This window comes from Ammospiza nelsoni, chromosome 3 (assembly GCF_027579445.1).
Source record: "Ammospiza nelsoni isolate bAmmNel1 chromosome 3, bAmmNel1.pri, whole genome shotgun sequence".
NCBI lineage: Eukaryota > Metazoa > Chordata > Aves > Passeriformes > Passerellidae > Ammospiza > Ammospiza nelsoni.
Genome location: NC_080635.1, coordinates 106,656,892 through 106,683,245, shown reverse-complemented (window position 1 = coordinate 106,683,245; position 26,354 = coordinate 106,656,892). Strand labels below are relative to the sequence as shown.

Below are 26,354 nucleotides of genomic sequence, written 5' to 3'. Positions count from 1 at the left end.
TTTACAAGACTGTGTGATACTGTGGCTCAGAATTCAGGAAAGGGAGACTTCTCCATTAAGAAAATAAAATAAAATGAGAATAGTTACAATAAAATGTTAGAGTTCTTCTTTACTGTTTTACACGCTCTTTCTGATGTTGTATTTTTGTACTAGAGATGTTTAGCAAACATTAAAATTACTAGACATCATGCTGATACACACCTTCTTGAGACAAAGTACGCAGGTAATGTTGATTCCTTTTTTCTAGAAAACGTTTTTATTGTTATACTTTCCAGATTTAGTGCAACTTCCTGGAAGTGTCAGGTTTTTTCCCAGCTGCTAATCAGCTGTCACCTAGAATTTCAGTTACTGCACTCAAGGCAGAAAAATTCCTAGATCTTTTAATTTTGACATGATTTCTGTTCTCAAATGGATGGGGTTTTATAAAATTGTTTTGGTGAACTCATTTAATCACACAATAAATTTTGACTTGTATCAAATTTGACTTAATCCCATTTTTCTGTATTACATTGTCGTCTGCAATTTTTCACAATGGAATCAAATAACATTTTTGCATATCATTTGGATGGAAGTAGATCACTGCAGAATGTGCCACCTCTTATTGATTAACAATACTAATTAACAATTTTTGAAAGCTATAATTTCATCAGTTTAATTAATTAATGGATTAAAACTTTTTAACATGAACAAAATCAACCTCCTGGAATTCTCAATTAATCATTGGATTCCAAGGTCTTAGACTTAACTAAAATTGATCATTATTATGAACAATAACAGAAAAGGTCCATTTAGAAACAGAAGTCAAATAAAAAATAGAATTAACATGATTTTCTTCCTAAGAAACACATAATCAATTTCATTTCATGTATTTTGGACTTGTGTAAGGCTGCACACACTGGTGTTTTTTTAACTCTATTTGTATAATTTTTGTATTCTTATTTATATAATTTTTTTAAACAACTGAATTATTTTCAGCGCCCTGAGGATGATAGTACTAAACCAGCAGGAACTCTCTGTTGTAATGTGTTGTTAAGTTTTTTGTATTGCTCCCCCATTTTATGTATTGTTTCCCCCCTTTCCAATGTAAGATGGTTCTGTCCTCCCCAGTTTTCCCGCCATAGCCCTCCTGACAGTTTTGTTGCTATGGTTACCCCTTCCCATGGGTTTGTCAGTCAGTTAAGTTATGTGATTTCTCCTCCCTTATTTCTCCTTATAAGTAAACTTTTTCTCCTCCCTGGGCCGAGTCAATCACCCCCCCCACTCCTCCTAGTCTTCGAGAACCTTCTTCTCTCTGGGGATTGTGGTTGGCTGTGGTCCCGGAGCCCCTCCTTTACTTTGTATTTATTGGATATTTCTGTATGCCCATTATGTTAAGTTCCTCCCTATACCTTTCCCTATTGGTCTGCTGTGAATCCCTCCCTTATCCACCCCCTATCTTTAAAACCCTACTTCTCCCGCTCCTCGGGGCCATTTTGCTGGTTGGCTGTTCCTTGGTTGGTGCCCTTGTGTCATCGAATAAACCGACCTTCGCCCCCAGCAAGGTGTGCGGCTCCTTCTTCTCGTCCTTAAGCAGTGAGTCCAGTCCGCAATCCAGCCCAGCCTGAGGCCAGGACGCCAAAGGGGGTTGGCACTAAATTTAGGCAGTTGGGGTGTCGGCCACCTCAGCTAGCCGGACTTTGCCTTAGTGGCCACATACAAACCGCTGCAACTCTCTAATTAAACTTTGTTTTTCTGGATAGAAAAATAATTGAGCTATTTCAATATCATGCGCAGCATTCAGCCCTGTCACTCCCATGTCTTATGACCTTCAATCTAGGTTGAAAGCAATCCTTCTGGCCCTCAAAAGGTCTAGTGAAATATTGTAAATTTTCATAATTTCAAATTGTAAAAGCAAAAACCTATGGGAAGATCTACACTTATATTATTGGTAAAGTGTAATAACAAAGAAAAGACTGTTCAGTTAAGAAAAGCAGCCACAAAAACATCTTTGCTCTTTCCTGGAGAAATCCTGTTGCCCTGAGAATAACAGATCAGACTTGATACTTTCCAGTTCCCCAAACAGTATGGATGACGTGTGTCAGTCATCATTCCCAGAGACACATCTCCCACAAGCACATCCTGAAACTCTTTTACCAAAATGGTGGTTCCATGAAAATTGACATACTCAAGGTTTCCACAGCCCCTCCTCCCTATCTTTCATGAGATATGTTGAAATTCCTTGGAGATGATAAAAGATAAATTGCAGCATTATTAATAATCCCTAATAAAAGGGATAAGCCACATTGGAAATTACCTCTGCTATTAGAGAATTCTATTTTTCTCATGTACTTCATTTCAGCAGGCATACACATAGAAACAAAAATCCCAATGTTATTTTCTATTATTCTTCACTATCATTATAGCAACAAAAGTAAAAGATCAGATAAAGGTATGAGGATATGAAAAATGTAATACTTCTATGAATACAGCCCTAACTTTGGATCCAATCAATTCCTAATCATTACTGTAAGCCTAGATGATGCTTGAGCTAAAGTATTATTGTTTGGAGTTTCATTTGAAAACTTAATGCCACTTCCTTGATTGGCTATGATTCACTTTGCTGGCAGCATGGTGAAAGTTAATTACAACTATTTGCTGTACGATATTTCTCTGTAATTGAAAACTAATCACTATATAAATCCAAGTGCATTAGCAAGGGATGTCCATAACACCCTAACTGTAAAAGAACAATACATAGTCATACTGCAGCTCAACAAATAAGAAAACAATATTCACTTACTCTTAGTGTCAAGAAATTTCAAATAAACTACCCCTGGAGTACAGATCTCCAGAAAAAAAAATCCATATATCTCAGAGCATTTTGAAGACCCTACTGTCAAAGCATTTTGAAGACCCTCCTGCCACTTTTGGTGTCAAATCACTGATAATGTAGTTTAAAATTTTCATCTGGTTTCTTTAGGAAGCATAGAACACAATTAGTTCAAAAGTAATGAATTAAAACTTATAACCCCTTAGGAAAAACTTTAATATTTTGTTATTCTCTATGCCTTACTACATTATTAGAAATTTTGCTGGGCCTTGCTTTACTAAGTGCAGACTGTCTGGAAATTCCTTGTTGTTTGGAAAACAAATTGCTCACTTAAAACTGCTGTTATATTGGAAAGTGCATCTTCATCTGTCCTGTACTTGAAATCAGTAACAATGTAATAGGGAATTCGTATATGCAGATATATGGTCCTTACTGAATTAATACACAGTTTTGCAAACTTGGTCTGAACTTTTGGATAAGTATTTCTCTGGCATATTAGATTACTGACTTTTTTTTTTTTTCCATTTCCCTGGGATTTTTTGTGGATTTATGCATCTCTACCTAAAGTTTACTTTCTGCATACCTTTTGCTGAGTTAGGGTCTGTTTGGACAATTTTCCATGGAATATCATATATAACCTTTATTAGAGAGTGACAAAGTAGCCATGAAAACTGTCAGCTTGTGAGCATAGAGATGGATGTTTAGCTCTTGGTTTGAAATGAGATTGTACTGTCATGTAGAAGACCATCTTTTTGATCCTTTACTTAAAACAAACAAATAAACAAAAAGGAACAGAAGGTGCATAGTATGGCATATCTGAGTGTATTACATTGACAAATTCAGACATGAAAAATATTTGAAGAGGGGTTTTGTGAGTCTATGAATATATACAGATCACTTTAAGTGAAAAACAGGATCTCAAGCAACCAAGGAGATTTGACTAGTTGCTTGTCAGGGACAAACTGATGCTTATTCAACTTGAGACAAATTACTTTGGAAATAAAAGGTCAGAGCACTTGAAGCTGTGGATTAATGAATTAGCAATTAGACTGAAAAGCACTAAAAGGACAAGTGATATTTTCTAGCATATTACAAATTATCATAAGATATTATCCTATGACCTCAGCACATGTTTCACACAGAAATTAAATGCTACTTTAATGAGGAAAGAAAACACACAAACAACAAAAACTGGAAGCCAATATGAATACTTAAACCATCAAAAACACATATGAAAGGTAAGTTACAGGCACTTAACAGTTAAATAGTCATGGGTGCTATATCATAATACAGAATAACTGGAAGAAGTTGGAATATACTTTTAAATATTGAATAATGCAGATTAGTAGTTTTATTTAAAGAGACAGTTGTGCTGGACATCCAACATAGCTTAATAAATGTAACTAATAATGATTACTGGAAATTCAGAGAAGAGACCTTTAGCATAGAATAGTAATGCTTAATCTGCAAGATAAATAAATAAATACCAAGGATAAAAATGCACTCATAAGAGATGGGTTTCAAATAGCTAAACAGAAAAATGGGGAAAGAGATAATTTATAAATAAAACATGAAAAAGCTGAAAATACAAACCAAGAAAGGAAATAAAACTGAAACAAAACAACAGCATTTATTTTGTTATACTTTTTTTGGGTTTTTTTGTTTTGTTTTTTTTACAGAGAGAACAGGAAAAAGTGAATTGTGTCTTATTTTTTTAGGAGAAGTAGTAAAAATAAAAGAAAATGCTGGGATACTGGAAAAACAACAGTAAAACAGGGTTAGTGGAAATCAGTAGTCAGCTTACCATCTATGTATATTTACCAGAGTTGCTGGTTCAAGCATCAATAGCTGAACTGCAGACTTGCCAAAACACCATGTTATTTATGGTCTATTACCCCTCAAAGCATCAGAGATAAAATTTTTTATATATAGAAAACCTTTAGCAAGAGTGAAGTTTTCATCATATGACACCTGAGATGCAGTTGCAGATTCTAGTTCCACTAATAAAATGGGGAATCCATGAAGGTGACATGGTGCTTTAAAGAGCACTGATGTCAACCAATGTTACGGCTGAGTCAATTTAATATTGATGAAAAGAGAAATATTGTCCTTCCTTCCTTCCTTCCTTCCTTCCTTCCTTCCTTCCTTCCTTCCTTCCTTCCTTCCTTCCGACACTTCCTTCCTTCCTTCCTTCCGACACTTCCTTCCGACACTTCCTTCCGACACTTCCTTCCTTCCGACACTTCCTTCCTTCCGACACTTCCTTCCTTCCGACACTTCCTTCCGACACTTCCGACACTTCCTTCCGACACTTCCTTCCGACACTTCCGACACTTCCTTCCTTCCTTCCGACACTTCCTTCCTTCCTTCCTTCCTTCCTTCCTTCCTTCCTTCCTTCCGACACTTCCTTCCGACACTTCCTTCCGACACTTCCTTCCGACACTTCCTTCCTTCCTTCCTTCCTTCCTTCCTTCCTTCCTTCCTTCCTTCCGACACTTCCTTCCTTCCGACACTTCCTTCCTTCCGACACTTCCTTCCGACACTTCCTTCCGACACTTCCTTCCTTCCTTCCTTCCGACACTTCCTTCCGACACTTCCTTCCGACACTTCCTTCCTTCCGACACTTCCTTCCTTCCTTCCTTCTGACACTTCCTTCCTTCCGACACTTCCTTCCTTCCTTCCTTCCTTCCTTCCTTCCTTCCTTCCTTCCTTCCTTCCTTCCTTCCTTCCTTCCTTCCTTCCTTCCTTCCTTCCTTCCTTCCGACACTTCCTTCCGACACTTCCTTCCGACACTTCCTTCCTTCCTTCCTTCCTTCCTTCCTTCCTTCCTTCCTTCCTTCCTTCCTTCCTTCCGACACTTCCTTCCGACACTTCCTTCCTTCCGACACTTCCTTCCTTCCTTCCGACACTTCCTTCCTTCCGACACTTCCTTCCTTCCTTCCTTCCGACACTTCCTTCCGACACTTCCTTCCGACACGTCCTTCCTTCCGACACTTCCTTCCTTCCTTCCTTCCTTCCTTCCTTCCTTCCTTCCTTCCTTCCTTCCTTCCTTCCTTCCTTCCTTCCGCCACTTCCTTCCGCCACTTCCTTCCGCCACTTCCTTCCTTCCGCCACTTCCTTCCTTCCGCCACTTCCTTCCTTCCGCCACTTCCTTCCTTCCCTCCCCTTAAGATTCTCTAATTGCCTATTGCCATCAAGTCTTCTGAGATTTTCACTAATAAAGGAGCCATGGCTAAATTATCCTCCATTGTACTGAAAATCTCAACTGTCAGACCTTTTGCATGAAAATTACAAGAACAGAGGGAAGAGATGTTCCATAGCCTTTCCTTTCCATAGCCTTTCCTTGAGTCTCTATATGGTAGGGTTCCCTATAAGTATGAAGGAAAGAGGTAGAGTCCAAACAATATGATGAAATGACATTTGAAACGGTAGAATGTGGAAAAAACAAGGTGGAAGAAAGTAAAATTTCACTGGCTCAAAAAGGAAGGAACCAAACATCTACACAATCAGTTATTAGAAGGTGTTTTTTTTGGCTTCTACACAATAACACAAAGAGTTTTGCTAGAGATGTTCAAGATCATAAAGATCTTAATTTAAAATAAGAGAAAGAAACCAACAGGTTATTGGAGGAAAAATCACTAAAAATATTTAAACCAGTTATATAGACATCTATTCTGTTATTAAAATAATAAAAATCAATTACTATTATTTTTTAAAATGCATTTGATGTGTATTTATTTTGAAAAATTGATATTGATTATGAAATATTCAAAATATAGTCAAGCAAAAAATCTTATGTCTAAAGTTAACTCAAAAGTTCTTTCTAAATGTTCATCTGTAAAATTCCTCTAAGCTGAAATTCTATCCTATTCTTAAAGACAAAGAAAATTCCAATTCCATATCCTCACATATGATCAAGGATCATGATCTAAAAATTTGACCTTTTCTGTAATTATTTATGAATTTAAAAAGATCTGTAAGGCCTGAAATGTATTTTTAATGCCTAAGCTTTGTGCTGTAGAAGAATCATTCAAAGAATCCCTCAAAAATAGTTATTTTTAATCATGTATATGTAATAACAAATTATTTCCCAGTGGATTTTTCATTTATAGCCCTGTCAGAGTATAAAACATTATTTTTTTCCTGTTTTGGAACCCAATGTTAAGAATATTTTTAAGTACTTTTGGATCTGTAAAGTAGGATGTCAAATTTTCTAGAAATAAAAATATATTTTCATTCTATCTGTCTGTGCTAGCTATATTGGAATATAACTTGCATGCTTAAACTATATGTCACATGCAATATAATACAGTGACATGACAACTTTTAGTACTTAAGAACAACCTGAAATTCTCCAGAATTTATGATTCAGTTCAAAACCCATTCAATAAATCCGTCCTTTCATAAGGTTTTTGAACCAAAGGCAGCAAGAAAGAATACTTTTTTTATGAAGAATTCGTCCATAAAGAATGGAGATACCTGAACTTAGCTCCTCCTCCCTTAAAAATGTAGCAATCATGCCTTGAACTAACTTGAGAAGCAGGTAAAATACTCAATGAAAATTTGTGGGAAAGAAATCAGAGCATTTAAGTGGAAAAATTAAATTCAAAATTTATTCATAGAGAAATGTCATCTGTACTTGCTGTCCTAGCTAATATTTGTCTTACATTTGCAGCTCTAGAGACCAGTGTGTTTTTCCCCTACAAGAATTCATTGTCAGTTGTCAAAGGGAAGGAATCACTATGTAATTTTCACTGACGGCATTTACCAAAAATTCAAAAAGAAGCTATTTCTTGCTTGGAGACTGATATAGGAATGCAGGTGAGAACTCTAAATAAAACAGTCATGGAAAGAAGAAACATGAGCAAACTATGGGAAAGGAGATTGAAAACAAACAGAGCCTGATGTAAACACTTCAGACTCTGTTCATACTATAGAATTTAAACCCTGAGACTGACATGATATGCTAAGTTCAACTCAGAGAGCATTATCTTTATTTTATTTAGATTTTCCAGCCCCAGCAATTATGCAAAGTGACTAAAGGCTGATTTAAACAATTTATTTAAATATTAGATTTATTTAGTACTTTTAATCTTTATATAAATGGTGCATTTTCCTTTCTACGCACATAATATACCAAAATTATCCATTTAATTTATTCTTGGATTATGCATTTTATATGTTACTCTTGCGAACATATATACTACAGCATGGTGACCTTTCTCTCTGAACATAACTGACAGATAAACAAAACAAAACAAAAAGTTTCTAAAATCATTTTTCAAAAGATTTAACTACTATGGCTATGGACCATCTTTATTGTGTAGTCTATTTTAATTAGAAACTGTAGTTGAAAAATATGGAATCATTTAACCTTTCAAAAATAAACAAATTGAGTTTATTAAATTACTTTATAGAAAGGAAACCTTTAAAACAATTTGAAAATATTCTCTAGGGGAAAAAGAATTGAAAGCTAATGGAGCATGTGAAGTACTATCCATATGGAAACACCCAATGTCGTAACTGCCTGTCTGGAGTTCTTCACTAAATTCTTTGACCTCACTTTTGAGGTCTGAAGTGTTGCTTGCTAGAAAAATGCAACTAATTTTACTAATAACATGCATGTAAATTAAGGGGACAGGTGTATAAATAAATTGCATATATTCAAATAGATTGCATATATTCGAATAGATAATAAAGTAAGAATTGATAAAACCAGAGAAAAAATTAAAGCAAAAAATTTTTAATTTAGAGAGACTACTAAAAATTATGGTCCAGATTAGGAAGCTGGACTACATTTTCCATGTGTACTAACACAGTCTCTAAACTTTTCTGACTCCTAAATAAAAATCATTTGAATAGAACAAAAAGAAATAAATAAAAACAAATTTGAATCTGTGTCTAGTTGTATATAAATTATGGGGAAAAGGCTACCTGTTTCACTCTGGGTTATGAGGCGGAAAGATGGGGAGAGCTGCTGTTTCTGACACTTCAGCAACTTGTTCAAATGCATTTTTTTCAAGATTATCTTAGTGTAAAGCTTAGGAGGCCATACTAGAGTTTTCTTAAGAATGCTTTAAGGCTGAATAATAAGAAGTGTATAAAACTGTGATTTATATTTGATTCTGAACAAATACTTCCACAATATCTACCTCAATCATGGAAAATTAGTTCCAGATGAGGATGTTGCCTAACAAGCATCAAATCTAATAGTTTAACAGGCCTATGCACTTATTCATGTGTAAAAATGCACATTTATAGAGATGGACAGAGAGTCCATCTAAATAAGTTTGCTTTCTATGTGTGTGTACCAGGTATTATAAATACACACATTTAAAGATAACATAACCATAATACTCCCACGCATTCTTCTTAAATGTGTGAAGCCAGCCATAATCAACATCTGTTGCAACACCAATACCAGATTATCATTTACTAGAAAAGCATGAAGCACAACCTTCCTAGTAAATATGAATAATTTGATTAGCACATCTTTCAGCCCATCTGCTGAAATCTTAAAGCAAATTGAAACAAGATAAGTAAACATTTTTTCAAGTGATTCATGCAGCTTTTGCCATCATTAAGAGGTTCCACTGGAATTAACTACAGTCTTCCATCTATTTTAAATGACAGTGATGCACAGAATATGTTTCATCTAAATGTTTGACCTCGTGTCTATAGAGAAAATGCTATCAAGGAACTCACCCAAAGTGCAGAAAGGAACAATGACATAATTTTTAAATTTATGAAAATTTTTCTAAGAGACTGAATTCAACTGGAATGACAACTGAGAAAGCATATTTTGAAGAACCTGAAGTAATACCTCCCATAATCACTTGCAGTCAATTCTAATGGTATCTGGTGTGACATTGCTTTGTTCCATCAGTATATGTTGACATTTTTGTCTTACTTCCTGCACTTTATTGGTAAAATTTCAAGAAAGATGAATATATCAAATGATATGTGTGCTTACACTACTCACAGAGAAATTTCTCTAAGACAAAATGTCAGATTCACTATCAGAAAAGGAGACCTCACTTGTATTGCTGTAGCAAATTTTGTTATAAACCAAAATTTTGTTATAAAACTTCTTACATAGTTCTTAGAAATAAATTCTGAGTACTATTTATTTCATATTTTGACTTAAACATATGCTATGGAAAAGCTAGACCAAAACAACCACTCCCTATGGGCAAAAAAGAGATGCTTTATTTTACAAATTCTACACTAAAGACCTAATAGATACCCATGCACTTGCATCAATTCTTAAAACATCTGCATCTTGAAAACAGTAGTATTCAAATAGAATTATCATAAAAGTTTTACAATTTTTATAGAAAGGGTTTGAAATCTAAATGCCCATTTGGAAGCTTGCAAAAGTTGACTTACATGATCAATTAATTCACGAACCATTCCATTCCACTGTCCGCTGGCATCTTCTTGGGCTCCATACTTTCCATCCTCCACCAATCTAATCTCATAGGAAAATCCAAGGATAGTAGACAGCTCCCTGAGGAGGTCAATGCAATAACCTTCAAAGCGATCATTTCCATACAAGGGCTTGTCAGACTTCTTGAACATAACATATGGCTCTTCCTGTAAGAATCAAGACAGAATGGATAATGAGTGCCCCCACACCTTTCTTCTCATTTTAGCCTAAAGTAGTAGACACTCATGTGCTTGCATATGCGTACACTCATGACATCTCTCCCTATAAAAAAAAATAATATGAAAACCAGAATCCTTTTAGCTTTGTCTATGTGTGTCTGAAGTCCTCATATATTTTCAAAGATTCACTTTGTCTTCTTTTTTTTGGAAAAAATACACTCTCAACACTGTAGATGTGTCTTCAAGAAATGCATATACACACTAAATTTAAATGTGCTCCCTAACTATTTCCATTATACAGTAATATAAAATGTATTTTTTGGATGGACAACATAAGCCTTTAAAAATGCAGAAACAATGTGCTTTGGCAACTGAAAAAAATTTCATTAAAACTCCAAACATTGATTAAATATTTTAGATATTAGATCTTACACTTTTATTTATATAAGTATTTAAACTGTTTTCTCAATGCTTTTTTAGGCAAAGCCTAAAAAACCCACATGGGAAGGAGAAAGTCAGTGAAAGCACCTACTTCTCTGCTGCCTCAAGTTATAGGCTGCCATTTACAAGACTGCAGCAAAACCTGAGAATATTTACACAAAAAGTAAGTTCTGTGATAGACATTCCATGAAAACTGAATTAAATTTCTTTAGGTATTTATCTTCTAACATTTAAATCAAATTACAATGTAATTTTTTTTTGCATTAAGTGGTGTGCAAACAGATAGTAAACAAATAAAAAGGATTGGCAGAAAAACCATAATTATAGGAAGAAAATGTACATTTTGCAAAACAGTTTTTTTGCATCTGTTTCTCAGTATAGGGTGGCCTTTCTCAAATAGAAAATTAAAGGGAAAAATACAAAAAACAACTGGTAGTTTTCCACTGCAATATGGAACCAATATTCAAGCTGTGTTTGTTAGGTTAAATGTGCAACTCGATCTTTGTTCACTTTTGGGAGAGATTATTTTCATTTTTTATAATTAAAAAGAAAAAAAAATCACATAAGGCAAGACAAATAATGGTATATTCAATCATTACACCAAACACAAGACTCAGTGAACATTCAGATAAACTCTCCAGGGCAACTTAAGAAAATTCTTAAGTCCTAAATCCCCACATCAGCACTCAGTGGGGTTAAAGGCACCTGATTGACAGGCACCTGACTGCTTTAATAAATCAACACTCCTAATGTAATCTTCTGCCTTGAGTTTTCCCATTATTTAAATATTATAGCAACGTATAACTGGAACTTTAGTACATTTTACCCAAAAAAATGAAAAGGAGAATGCAGGGAAAATCTTGTTCTAAAAAGAGCTGCTATATACTCCTATTGAAATAAGTAAGGTTACAGACATATTTTCAGAAAGTACATCACAGATCTTTATACAAATAGCAAGGAACAAACATGAAATAAATTGTCCAGCCAAGCTACTAGGATGTTTTGACAGAAATTTCTCAAACAACAGGTAAACAAATGACTCCAGAAGAGCTCTTTAAGATGTAGTACTGAAAAGAACAAAGACCTAACAGAAAATGTGAAAGTTGAAAACAATTTAAATGACAAGGATCTCCGAATAATTCTTGAGAAACAGAGATGGTGTCAGAGCAAAACCTATGTGTGAAAATACTTGTTAATTGTGATGGTGTTCACAGGGGTCTTAGGATGAGGGAAGAGATGAGGATCTGACTCCATGTTTCAGAAGGCTTGATTTATTATTTTATGATATATATTATATTAAAACCATACTAAAAGAATAGAAGAAAGGATTTCATCAGAAGGCTAGTTAAGAATAGAGTAGGAAAGAATGATAACAAAGGCTTGTGGCTCTGACTCTGTCTGAGCCAGCTGACCGTGATTGCCCATTAATTAGAAACAACTAGCATGAGCTAGTCAAAAATCTACGTGTTGCATTCCACAGCAGCAGATAACCATTGTTTACATTTTGCTCTTGGAGCGTCTCAGATTCTCAAGAGGAAAAACCCTAAGAAAAGGATTTTTCATAAAAGATGTCTGTGACAGTTAATAATCTTGAGAAGTTTATATTAAATATCTCAAAGAAAATAACTGTGAGAAAAACAATTTTTTTCAGGTGAAATTACAATTCCTTAAAGAAATCACACCACTGGCCAAGCAGAAGCCATGCTACTACAAAACATAATGTGGTTTATTTTCTGGGGTAGCAGCAATTTACATCACATTAACTAGTATGGTTTGGATTTGTGCTCAAATCAGGGTTATAACACAGGAATATTTTCTTTACTGCTGAGCAGTGCTTACACAGTGTCACGGCCTGTTCTGTAGGCATGAATAAATTCTAATGTAGCTTGGAATGCTCATACACACAGATCCAAGACATTTGCTCTCAGAGTTGCTCAGATATTTACAGTCTTACACATCCCCCAATGTCTGGAATCCTGGCAAGATTCTTGACAACATTTTTGTCTCTGTCTCCCATTCCAGGCAATCCTGAGTTATCTGGGACAGAATTTAAATATGTGCAATATCAGGGAGAACATATATTTGTCAATATGTGCTTTTAATTTTCCTTTACTTAATAATCACAGCAGGATTTTTTGCACTGAGCAATTCAGCTCATTGATAAATTCCTACTTATTTTTCTATCAGATCATTATAGAAATCCTCAGACATATTATCTGTTCTACTGATGCTTTTTTAAATTTTGATAAAGAAATATAAAAAAAACTCTTGCAACTCTTTCTAGAATTCTTAGCTCCAACTCCAAATCATTTATAGTCTTTACTCTGGCCAACTTGGATAAGGCCTACAATAGCATCTGTATAACTATTTAATGATTTTTAACTTTTGCTGTGATGACTGATCAATAAGTTATTAATACTCTCTTAATGCTTTTCCAATCCTACTTTAGGTAATTTCTTACTGCTACTTTTTCTTGTAGTCTTCTACACATAAAGCATTCGGGTTTTTTTCTCTTCAGCCCTTTTACTTGCTATGTAAAGTGATTTCTGACTTAACTTGAGCAGGGTTGGTGTTGGCAGCTTCATCTGTAATAGCTCTTATTAATCCCAATGTTTTCTCTAATTTGCTTTTTCCTCAAGTAATACACATTCTAAATACTGAACATGGCATTCAGGTATCCTGAACAAGTGCATGCAAAGGGTTCCACATGCTCCATTTGCTCAAGCTTTAAACTTGTAGAATGGGCTAACATAAAACTGGTTGCTAAACACTCTCAGGAAAGTCTCTATTCATTAAATGTGCCATCACCATTGCTTCTTGGTATTTTATCACTTGCACCAAAATTGTTCACTAGGACAATTATCATTGATTAGGTAGGCAGAGTTTTTAAACTGACTGATATTTAGATTGGCAGCTGGTTTATACTTACTTTAACATTGCTCACAATTTCTTTCTTTTCTTTCAGTTGCTGAAATCATGACCCTTAAAAATCACTAGACCACATCACAAAACCAGTACTTGAAATCTTCTAAACGGCTTCAGTTGAAATTAAGTCTTTCAACTGGACACATCTCTCCAGGAAATCAGGGAAACACCTTCCATTAGTGCTTTTATTATTGCTTGGAATGACATGAGTAGCTTGGAAACAAAAAGTCACTGATTAAACACTGACTGTAGACTCCAGAATGAATCCTCAGGAACACACAGTGCTTCCACGAAACATTGCTACTCTAAATTAACAAAAGGTCAGCTAGTTTGTTACAAAATTTTGAGATAAATGTCATCATTTAATGTCTCATAAGACTAAAATATCTTCGATGAAGAGGGATGCAGAAGAGCCCCATCCCAAGCCAGATAAGCACTACAAGTGAGAGTGCAAATAAACTTGTAAACGCAACAAATCCTTTTTCTGAGAAAATTTACGGAAAAGTAAAGTTAGCTAAAATAGTGCAAATAAAGGTATGGCTATAAGGAACAGAGGAATCACAGGTAGATTAAAACCATATTTGCAAAAAGAAGATAAATCTTTGAAAATTAATTAACAGTCTGGTTTTAATTTTAAAAATGTACAGCTAATGTTTGAATAAAAGCACACATTCTAAAAAATAAGATTCTTCAACTTCCTGTATTTCTTTTCAGATTTGAATAATAAATATTTACTAGAATTATTCCTGTGAGTTATATTGTATTTCAAATACAAAGATATTACTAGAAATCAAGACAAATTTTAAATTTCAGGTTCTTTTATTTTTATTAATAATAATCAAACATATATTTTTCCTTCAAAATTCAACATGGAATAGCATATTTTTAAAAGAATCTAAAACTGCCAGTATTGAGAAGAAGAGAACCATTTGAAAATTTGCCACTGTTAGAACAGAGATTTTGATGATTAGCTTCTGCTCACCAGAAGTTTGGATACTGGAGTGTTAAAAGACTGCCAAATCTTCTCAACATTTATAACAGATAAAAGGAATACACAATAGGTTTTCACAGTAGGCAGTCAAAATTCTAGTGGGAGAGGTGAAGTAACTAGTTACTATCAATCAAAACAATTGATGGGTGATCCACCTTTAAAAAGATAGCAGGTAAATTTATTCTTTTAATTTTAAAATTCTTTTAATATTAATTTAAAATTTGACCACTGAAAATTCATGCTTGGGTATCCAAGAGAAAAGGGAGAGAAATTATGCACTACCCATTTGATAAAGCAGTATATATCAATAAAATACAATGTGGGAATACTATATTTTTAACCAAGTAAAATTGTTTAAAAATTTATTATAAATATTTCTTCTAGTTCCTTCTAATTCTATTCCTATTTCAAACCAATTTTTTAAGGGAAGTACAAAAAAAAAGGTAATTTCACTTTTCAAATGCGAAGTAACAAAAAGTACTAAATTGAGAACATCACACACCTTTCATAACTTTCACACATTCCTTGGAAAAATTAAACTTGACAACTGTGAGCTTTTCTGAGCTTTGATGTAAGCAGATACAGAAAAGTACATAAAAGCTATGCAGGAAAGGAAACAAGTATTTATTTTAGCAGAACAGGGCATATGAACCAGTATGATAATATGTACAGGCTGGTATGAAATTAGCATAAAAAATGCCCTAAGTGCCATACACATACCTTTATAAACATGGAAATTTAATTCCAAAGTTATAACTCTCTCAAGTTTGAAGTAGAAGATATACAAGAACAAAAACACTTAGATATTTACATCAAAAGTCTAAAGAGAAGAAATATTTCAGCGTTCTGGTAGGAATCAATTTAGGAGAATCAAATAATAGTAAATCCTTATTACTGAAGGTGAAAATTTGTTTTCTGTAGGTTTTTTGTTTGGTTTGTTTTTCTAAATGCGGAATATTCAAAAACTAGACTTTTCAAATGAGAAAGAAATTCTGAAGTTTCAATGCAGATGGTTTTAAAATAAAGCACAGTAATAGTATCAAAAAGATTGATATATCCAAACTATGATTATATAAGATAAAAAAACTAGCATACTTATTATCTTTCAAAAGTTTCCTCCCCTTCCCTAAAAAGACCTGACTATCTCTCCAGTGAACATGCTGTTGGTGCTTGGGGCTGCCATGTGTTCAGAACCTGGAAATCAGACAGGTTTCTTCACAAAACCTACATGTAGGTTGATTTCTGAGAAAGGTTGGACTCCTGAGAATCCCTGTCCAGAACAGAGCTTTGAATTGCTGAGAAACCAAGGAATAATCTTTCAGCTTGCTATCTGTGAAATGAAGAACTCAAGACAAAAGGGAGCACATAGTTCTGTCCTTCCTTATAGATGAATTTATGAATTACAATTTATATTTTATTACTTTTCCCATCAATGTCTTTTTCTTCTTCTAGACACTCAGCCACCAGTAGAAATGCAGGGTATACTGACAGCTGTAAAGATCTAAATGGCTGCAAAATATAGGAGGAAAAAGATATTGCTCCAAATTTCAGAATTAAAAATATAAGAAAGACTGGGATATTTAAATAAAAAGTGAGCATTAAGGCAAACTACAGAGAAAAATGATTAAGGCTTCCCAGCTGGCAGTCTACTATAGACTATTGTAGGGAATTCTCAAAATGAAGGAAACATCATAGGAAAACCATATGAATAGCTTAAATCATAGAAATCATAGAATTGCCTTTTCTTTTTTCATTTAAGCAAGATTTTGTAGACTCAAAAACGGAGAAAAAAGCTGATGATGTAGGTATATTTCTAGGAGCTTTAGCATTTTCTATTGTTCCCTTGCAGTGCTACAAAAATGAATATTCATTAATATGCTTTCTGTTCAACAGAAACATATTCTTTAAGCATAAAAAAGATAAAACTAGCAAATGAAGCTAGTACATGTGTTTCTGCATCAAAAATGGCTTGGGTTCTTTTTACTATTCCAAGTACAGCTCGTCCAATTTGTACCACTTCTTCTGAGTATCTTTCTTCATAGCTGAAAAGAGTAACTGCAATTACCAAAACTTTTACTATACAATAACTGAAGTAAAAAAGGCAGCTACAAGTGAGCAAATTGTGACACCAATTGAAAGTCCTTTTTTTTTATGCATTATTTAGATACTTGCAAAGAAGATGGATACTTTTAAAAGACCGCTAACCAAAAGTTAACTCTTAAGAGAAAGGATATCCTTGATTACAGAAAGTCACTTTTCTCTTGAATCTCAGGAGTCTTCTTTTGTGAGCTTTACCAAATTGAAATCAGTGCTCACTGGCAGCAGCGCTATTTACATTTCTGCTATTTACTATTTCTTGAGCCAATTATTTCAACCAAAATCATGCCAGTATCACTATATAAGAGCAATATGATACTTGGAGCATATTAACTCAAACCTCATCAACAGGCAGATGTTGAAACACAAACAAACTTGAAACACTCTAAATTATTGAGTGTTTCTTGTGTAATCTTGTGGGGATTGATCCTTGTTGCAGTACTGTTACCACAGTTATCTGTAATGTGTTATCTGGAATCAAGCACACAATGGTGGCTACTGAAGAGTGCAGGTACAAAGGCAGGTTCATTACTGAGTAACAAAGGGAGCAGGTCACTGGAGGAGACAGGACTTTATTCTGTAAAGCAGGAATTCTAGAAGCCAGGATGTTCACATGAATTGAAGTTACAGGTCAGTGAATAGTGCCAAGAAAAATCCTAGACAGGATATCTGGTACAAAGCAACAGCAGTATAGAGAGCATGGAATTGGAATTATTAATAAAATTTACTTGATAATAGTAAATTTTTAAATAGTAGTTTTTACATGTAGGAAACATGTGAAAGTCAGTGGGAAGAAAATTGACAGAATAATACTCTAGAGGGCATGCTTTTAATATAAGGGAATATATGACATTAACTTACATTTCATTAAAAAAAGAAACAAGGAATTATAAATTTATAAACTAAGTTATACCTATAGCAGATCAACACTATAATTAATGGTACTAGAGGAAGTTGTGGTAAATCTGTGCTTGTCTTAGCATAACAAGAAATTACATCTGAAAGTGAGTCAGTCGTGTTCCATTTTCTATATCTGCTGTGTATTTTTCAATTAGTAAAATGAATGAAGTGAAGGATATCAGAAGATTTTCTATCACATGTAAACAGACCGCATAAGCAGTGAAAAAGTTACCCACTGGATGAAGTTATATGACTTACGTTACATAAAAAGTTAAAAGCACACTGGCATTTGTGTCTATACATCTGTAAAAATCCATTCCAGTTTGAAATGTCATAATACATGTTGGTAGGTAAAAGCTTCTTAATAAAGAATACAACCACCAGGAAGCAGATTCTTTTTTAATATCTGCAAATTCATGATAATGGTGGCAACAGACGAACACACCATACAAACTTCTGGAAAGTTTTAAATTTTCATTGAAACTAAAATTACTATTTCAAAATTACTGTGAGGAAATAAATGAACACTTATTTTTATATAAATAAATGTGTTTATTTATATGTAAAAAATACCTCATTCACAGCTATGAATTTGTCAATAGTGAAAATAATACAGAAGTTACTCAAATTGTTTCTTCTGGTCTAGTTCAAAGGATCAATTAAATATCTGTATAACTAAAAATTTCATCTCAATAATTGAGCAATAGCAGTTCTAAATAAATGTTAAATACTTTGTACTTTCCTTTGAGGGGTTAGAATAGCAAACAAAACCAATAAATTTTTGCTCGCTAAAATCATCAGGCTAACAGACACAACACATTTTAAAACCAATTATCTTTTGTGATCTCATGTGGCCCTGAAAAAAGCAGCTTTGCAAAGAAGAACATTTCAGCCAATAATAAGAAAAGTTAAATTACTAATCAATTAACATAACTCTAAAATCAGGATAACCTGCTCACATTGAAGGTAAGAGTAAACATCCATGACTAGTTTATCAACTGGTGATCACTGATGACACCATAAACTCCAAGTAATTCCAAGTAAATTCTAAGTAATGGTAATGCACACTACAGACTGTTCACTACTATTGCAATTAGTGTGTCACATTCTATCAGTTTTTCTGCATAACTGTATTTCGGGGAAGCAAATACAATTGCTTACCAAGATGGTAGTGACAATTAAAGAGCGATTGGACAGGGAGTCTGTGATGTTTGCTGGTTTTCCCTTCTGATTCTCTGTCATGTTAAGGCCGCTCAACGGATCCCAAGTTCCAACCTATAAAACAGTAAATGACTGTGTAAATCACCCATTGTTACAATTCAGCATCTAGAAAAGAACACTTTAAGGAAAACCAGATTGTTACAGGTGAAAAAAATTGATTGATAAGAATTATTATTACATTTTGTTTCATTTTTCTCTGTCATTACATTTAAAGTCTGCTTATTTAAAAGATGTTTAGCAATACCTAAATTATGTTGTGTGAAGTGTGACATTAGGTGTAAAAATGATATAAAGAATGTCTAAAGCTGCTCTTAATACTTAATTTTCCATTTCTCAAGATAAACCACATCTGAAGATAACAGAGAGAAATTAATTTGCAGAGAAGAGAGCATTGTCTCTTCAAAAGGATTTATCCTTTTCTGTGATCAGAGAGAACAGCAGGACAAAATATGTTTTTGGGCAAAAGTAATGGAGAAGACAGGAACAGGCAATAACCCAATTTATTTACAGATAAATCTTCAACACATAAGTATTTTGACATTTTATACTTCAAAATAAAATCTATAGGATTTTTATCTAAGTAAGAACATACAACGTTGTGCTTGAAGGTTCAGGTCAAGGACAGGCATTCGTACTAAGTAGTAAGTAATGAGGCTTATCTGTAACTTATCTACATTTTCATTCTTATACAATTATAATGGTAAATATAATTGTAAATATAAATATATTATAAATATATTATAATTATTCTACCCATTTTAGAAATCAGAATGTTTGTATTACTCTATTGTCTAGGGAAATCCCCACAAATATGTCCTATTTTGGTTTTAGACACAATTTTAAACACAATTTCAAATACTGAGTAATATCTATAACACAAGGTAGATATTTTAAAACTAAACCTAGACAAAAATTAAGAATTTCTATAGGGATTCATTGCAAATATATGTATGTATGCGTAAACACACGCAATTTTTTAAATTATCTTTTCAACTGAGTCCGGAAAGAATGTTTGTATACTTTTAAGTGATTTGTTGCCACAAGGCTGTAAAGTAAGTTTAGGATGCAAGGTGGTGTAGATAAAAAGAGTTCCATTTCTAAAACTGAGACTACAGCAGAGCATGAATTAGTGGATGCTGTAATAAAAAAAAGACAAATTTGATCTCTTTTCCTACAATTTTCTGTCCCACAGGAATCAATATTTTCTCTGTCTTCCTTGCTTAACACTCAGTTTCAAGAAGTCATTCTTTTGAACTTGGCCATTCAGTACCTCATAAGCTGATCAAAGAGTCAGGGAGGGAAGAAAAAATATGTGTATCTCAGAAATACAGTTGGAAAAAACATCTAACACATCATTTCAAAGTATTAAAATCAAGCCTTGCTACCAAAAAAAAATCTCTCCTTCATTTACTGTTTTAATACAATTTCATTTAGTGAATTGAAAGGCTTTCAGAAAACACAAAATGTTCAGCCTTGCAGTTTGGCCGCAATCAAGAAATTTTAAAAGGGTTGCTAACATTTAATTGCAGTGTTCTGCTAATTATGACAATCACAGTGTTTGCTTTATTTTGAACATGAAACTAGCGTAGAATAACAAGGAATGGTGAAGATGAGAACTTGAGCCTGATGCTACATAACTGAAGCTGAATTAATCTCCTCTGTGAGATATAGCTTCAGGTACACAAGTAGCACAAAAATTTCTGAGGAAACAGCAACATTTTATATGATCAGTTTCAAATCCTAAATTCATCAAGTAATTTGCTTTGTTCAAATTCATGTTTATAATTCAAATTTATATTGGCAAAATATAAGACATTGCTAACTAAAATACATCCTTTCCTACTTTTTGACATAGTCAGAAGCACAAGCAAAAGAATATCAACTGGTAGAATTTGGATTTTATCTAACTACAGACTTAATCTATTGCAGACCTATAAGAATTATCAGCAACATTACTTTAAAAAGAAATTTGTCTTGATAAATTGATTTATTATTCTTCTAAATTAGATTCATGGTACTTTTGCTGCTGCTTTTGTAAACCAAAAATCTAAGAAATGGACCAAAAGTCAGAGGTTTAAAATTAGATTTTCTTTGGATTATCTCTGTTGATGAGCTCAAACCCAACAATTTGTACCACAGGTTCTTATATGTTACTGATGTGTTTAGCTCCCAAAACACAGAAATGTATTTTCAAAGTTGCTTCTTACAGAAAAGTTTTGCAAAAACAATGCAGCAAGTTAATAATTTTCTATTTGTTTCAGCAGCACATTGTTTTAATTTTTAAGCAGTTTTTTAAACCGAATAGAATTGCCAATCTGTTTTTACTAGAAAAGTTTAAAAGCCAAAATTGAAGAAAAAAGTGCAAGGTAGTCTATAACTGAAATTCAAGCAAGCTACAATTTAACTTATTGCATCACTTTTGTTTCAGAAAAACTTACAAATTTTCGTAAAAAGTGAAACAGGTATTCATATATACACTTTAGAGAGAACATTCACACAGTAAATCTATTGTAAATATTGACTATATTGTCAAGCCCTTAATTTCCTATTATTCTTTCCAATCCGCCTAAATGGCTAAACTATTCTGAAGAGAGCATGCCAATCTGAATATTTTAACACTTATTATCCAAAGTACAGGATCCAAACCAGGTGTACCCATTAACATGTCCTCCACAGTGAGACAAAGAAAAATGATAAAAGGAATTAGCTTAGGCAAGAATCAGCTTATTTAACTTGAAACAATTCCAAGAGCTACATTCATCATTGAATATCATAGAGTATTCTGTAACGTGGTAATTGCAGTGGTCCTCAAGAACATGGAATACAATTTCCCAAATTCATGTCACGTGTTAGAAACTTGCGTCCAAACCTCCACATATTTGACTTCCAGGTAACCATCAGATTACTGCAGTCCCCCAAGAACAGCTATTCCCCCCAGCTGGACATGCCCACCCAGCATCACTGTGTAGCTCTGCAGGCTACAGAGGCCTCGACTCTGCATAAGAGCTGCTTAGCAATTGCTCAAACATTCCTGTGTTATCGATGCTGTTTTCAGCTCAAATCCAAACTGCAGCCCCATACAGCCTTATATGAAAGAAATGAACTCTGTCCTAGCCAAAACCATCAAAATATTTCACCATCCCCCTCAAAAAAGAAGCGCTGCACGTTCGCGAAACTTAAATTGCGCTGAGTTTACATGTGCTCTGGAGCACTTTACAGAGATTCAGTCTCATGAGATGCTAGTCCCAAAAATTCTGTAGCTTTCTTACTTCAGCATGTTTCAAAAGCAATTTATCTTCATGAATAGATAAGTATACTTTCAAGTATTATTCTTTTTGATTTTTCTTCAAAGTTCTCCTGAGAAAATTAACATTATTTTTGCTCTGAGTCAATCAAAACTGTGAATATGACTCACAGTGAAGTGCCACAAGCATTGTATTAGGAAGGATCATTGCCTTTCTGCAGTGCTACCCACTCACTAAGCAGCCAGAACCATGCTCAACTCTCAAAGATTTTTCAAATTTATCTATACCTTCTTTATTTACTCTTGTGGAGTAATTAGTAGCAGTGGTGATTACATCAAGGAAATAATTATACTCCATTAAGGATAATAATGTTTCTTCATATTTCTGTATTTCCCATTTGCAAATTGCTTAATTTATTTTTTTCAGTAATATTAATATACATGCCTTCTTTGTCAAATATAACATAAATAATAATACTTTAATACTTCTGGATCCCATAGATTTACCATGTCTTTGGTTTTTTTCCCCTCTTTTTTTCTCTCCCTTTGCCACCCTGAGAATGTTTCTGAGCAAGTTTTCAAGCCAGTTGTAGCAGCTCTTATTCAAGATATGTGATTGTTCTTCAGTGACAAATTTTCATATCAAAAGCAATATTAAATTCAGGTATTTGTTATCTCCTTGAAGTATAAAATAATCATCCTCACAATGCAGCCTCAGTGTAAAGACTGATTGACTGTAATTTAAATTATAATTTATTATGCTGGAGTGTCACAGTTTGGGATTTTCACTGTGCTTAATCATGAATAGTTTCAGTCTGTCCAAAGTGACTGTAATAAAATTTTGTGGTATATTATATTAACAGCACTCCAATCATCGCTTAATTTGGTCATGTTCATCTTACAAGGAGCTATCATTTTTGGCAGACATGAAATTTTATTTGGAAACACATATTTCTTATTGACTGATGCCTGATTATCACCTCTCATTCAAGAGTTTCAGGAACAAGTAATTTATGTAAAAGTTGAGATCACACATAGTATTTTTTTAAATCAGTGAGGAATTGTTCTGTTGTCACTGACTTCAGCAGTCATTGAATTTATAACACATGATTCAGGTAATTTCCCAGTTATACTGGTTATACTAACAGGTAATTTATCTAGGACAGTTTTGTGCAAAATCTAAGTTTTAAAAAAAGTCTTTTAGTAATTTTTCACAATAATTTTTTTTCCCCATCCATCATTATTTTTCTCTTCAGGGATCACAGCTGAAATTGTTGAGCTAAACTATTGTCCTTGACAAGAGAAATATTTGGAAAGAGGTTAGAAGAAATAACAACAGTTTACCATATGGAAACATGGCATAAGAATTCTGTGCACCATAATATGCATCTCCCAACTGTTTCTCATCCCACAAGTGGGAGGATGTACAGAAGAAAAGGAAAAAATAAAAACCTGTTCGGTAACTCTTAGCACATAGACAGAGATGTCTGACAAGATGGTTTGGGAAGAACATTGAAAACATATCAGATAAGGACAGAGATGCAAAAAGGCTCCTGAAGGAAAAAGAGAATAGAAAGGGCATGGAAAGAGATTAATAGGGAGATTAAAGGGAGAAGGATTAGATGGAAAGGGAAACAGGCAAGGAGGGTCTGGGAGAGGGGGAGAGGCAGAGGGAGAGGCAAAGGGAAAAAAGGAGGAGCAGAAAGAAGGAGACAGAAAGATGGAGTGCACATGTGGATGGAGGCAGGGGACTGAGAGAAGGGTGACCCATCCCCACTTTAACAGAACTAAGTCTTGGAGGAAAAAATCCTCAAAACTTTGAGACAGCTCTTTTAAATAAAAGAACTGGCTAAAATGTACTCCAACTAGGAAGTGTCCTGCTCCAAAATTTAATCATTCACTCTGGATTCAAAAAGAATAAGGTTTGCATTCCTTCAGAATAATGAAGTTTTGTTGTTCAAAGAGAAACATTTCTCTGTGGGCATTGATTTATCTCTCTCAGTAAAATATACCATATGTTTCATATGTTTAGTAAGCAATTCAATCAAATGTGCATACACTTGAATTTTCCTTTTCCTAATCTCATCTCCTTGCACCCCAAAGAAACTGCTCTGGTTTTGCTCATATACAGTAACTGATTCTTTCTGCTTGTTCCAAAGATTGCCTACAGTTTTTGGTGAAAAAGTGATATTATCACTTCCACTTATCACATGACCAAAATAAGAAATGAAGGCAGTAAAAGTATCTTTTCTTTGAAAATATTTCTATACAGCTCAAGCACATACTGGGCTTTTTTAAATATCATTATGTTTCAAAATATTTCTGTTTTTGTCTCTTACTGAACTTTCAATATAACTCTTTACCAAGTTCCTTTTTTCTATTATGTATTTTAGAGTACTACTATATTTCCTGTTGAATTTTATTGTCTTCCATATTTCTCTGTAGACCTTTTTTGCTTTATCTCTATATTTTCACTGATGTATATATCTTCTAGTGTATTGTCAACTGTGATTTTATTTTCCAGAAATCTCATGTTGCTTTGCGATTCCCAAATGTCACCTAATGTTCTTAAAGCCAGCCTAAATTACAAAGACTTCCTTTCCACATTTTCAACACTTGTCACTTACATACAAACTCTTCAGCCACTGCTGACTTATTTCGCTATTACCATGACATTAATTCTTCCATTTCTGTTTCCAGTAAAAAAGACAGGTTGCACTGTACTTATTCTACTCGTACACAATACTGATTTACTTTTCAAGTCTAGTAATTCGTTTCCCTGGCTAAGTTGCCTGAGTTCACTTCATGGGACATTTAATGGCAGAAATCTACTGTCAATGTATAACTGAACATTTTCAAATATAATTTAGTTCTTGAATCACAGGTTTTCCTCTGGACAACAAGAATGTTATTACCTATGTAAGTGTCTCAAGACAAGCTCATGGTTTCTGAGCTTTTACAAATCTTCCCAGTAAGAGAAAATTCATATTCCAAAGCTAGTCTTGTGAGCTGAAATTTTGGGAAAATATGTTGTTTATGCTAGCATCTCCATTCAATGATTTACAGAAGAAAATGCAAATCTGCAGTATGGTCGTTCCCTTAATTTCTGTTTTTATTTGTGCCCACAATTGCCACCTTGGGGCAATAGCTGACAGAACTTGATCTGAAGATGAAGAAAAACATAGTTCTTACAGAAGACTGAACATCAGATCTAAATGCAAACTTCAAGACATATGCCAGTTGCAAAACCTTCGCCTGCTGGTCACAACCATGAGAGACACGGTAGCTTCCCGCAATTGCCTCTGCATGGTAAGGTGGCTGGAGGATAGATGGTCTGACTTCAGATTATGATGGTGTCATATAGGCAGGCCAAATATCTGTACATGCCTCCTGAGCTCTTAAGTTCAAATATGGACAATAGTGAGCAACATGGAAAGAGCATTTCCCAGTTCTTTGGGCTCTCACTCCACCTCTGTACAAGAAACATTAATGTCAGAAGACAGCTAAACCACTGATGATACCAATTCTTAACTTTTTAGTACCACTTATACTGACTTGAGAGCAGGCGCACTCTTTTACATAACACAAGAAATACTGTTGTAAATGTTTATAGGGATTAAGTTTTGTTTTATTTCCCACTTCCTTGCAGGCAAATGTCTTACACACCTTTTCAAGACCTTCTTCCTTGAGGCTGATGACATCCAAATCAAAATCTGTCCTTAAGCCATTAGTTTTGTTGAAAGTTATCCTGCCTGTGAGGCCTTCCCAGTGGGCCTGTGAAGAAAGAAAAAAACAATTTCTAGAAATAAATACCTCTTCCTTTATTTTTTTTCTCAATGAGCAAACTACTTCTGTCAAAATGGGATCATTAATTATTCATTTTATGTAAATAACTTATCTTGTTGCTGATTTTGTGTTTTTAAATATTTTGTATTTATTTTTTGCTAATGAAATCAAACTTTCTTTTAGGCTTCATAGACAATTTTTTAAACTTTCCATATCAGGCAATGGATTCTATTATTCTTTTCAGTTCTTTTATTGAACAAGATATACTGAACAAGATAAAAGGCTGGGTTTTTTTCATTCCTCCATCATTCATGCATGCATTTTGATGGAGG

General features: G+C 34.0%; 1 protein-coding gene across 3 annotated transcripts in view; it reads right to left on the bottom strand.

Annotated features, from left to right (window-relative positions):
- GRIK2 (glutamate ionotropic receptor kainate type subunit 2) overlaps nucleotides 1-26,354 on the bottom strand; it is a 354,211-nt gene that overhangs the window by 139,592 nt on the left and 188,265 nt on the right. For all 3 annotated transcript variants that reach the window (XM_059467530.1, XM_059467531.1, XM_059467532.1), the window contains exons 8-10: nucleotides 25,903-26,010; nucleotides 18,933-19,046; nucleotides 10,199-10,405 (exon numbers count right to left, since the gene is read on the bottom strand). In XM_059467530.1, coding sequence (XP_059323513.1) covers nucleotides 10,199-10,405; nucleotides 18,933-19,046; nucleotides 25,903-26,010 — 429 coding nt within the window. The remainder of the gene's footprint in view (nucleotides 1-10,198; nucleotides 10,406-18,932; nucleotides 19,047-25,902; nucleotides 26,011-26,354) is intronic.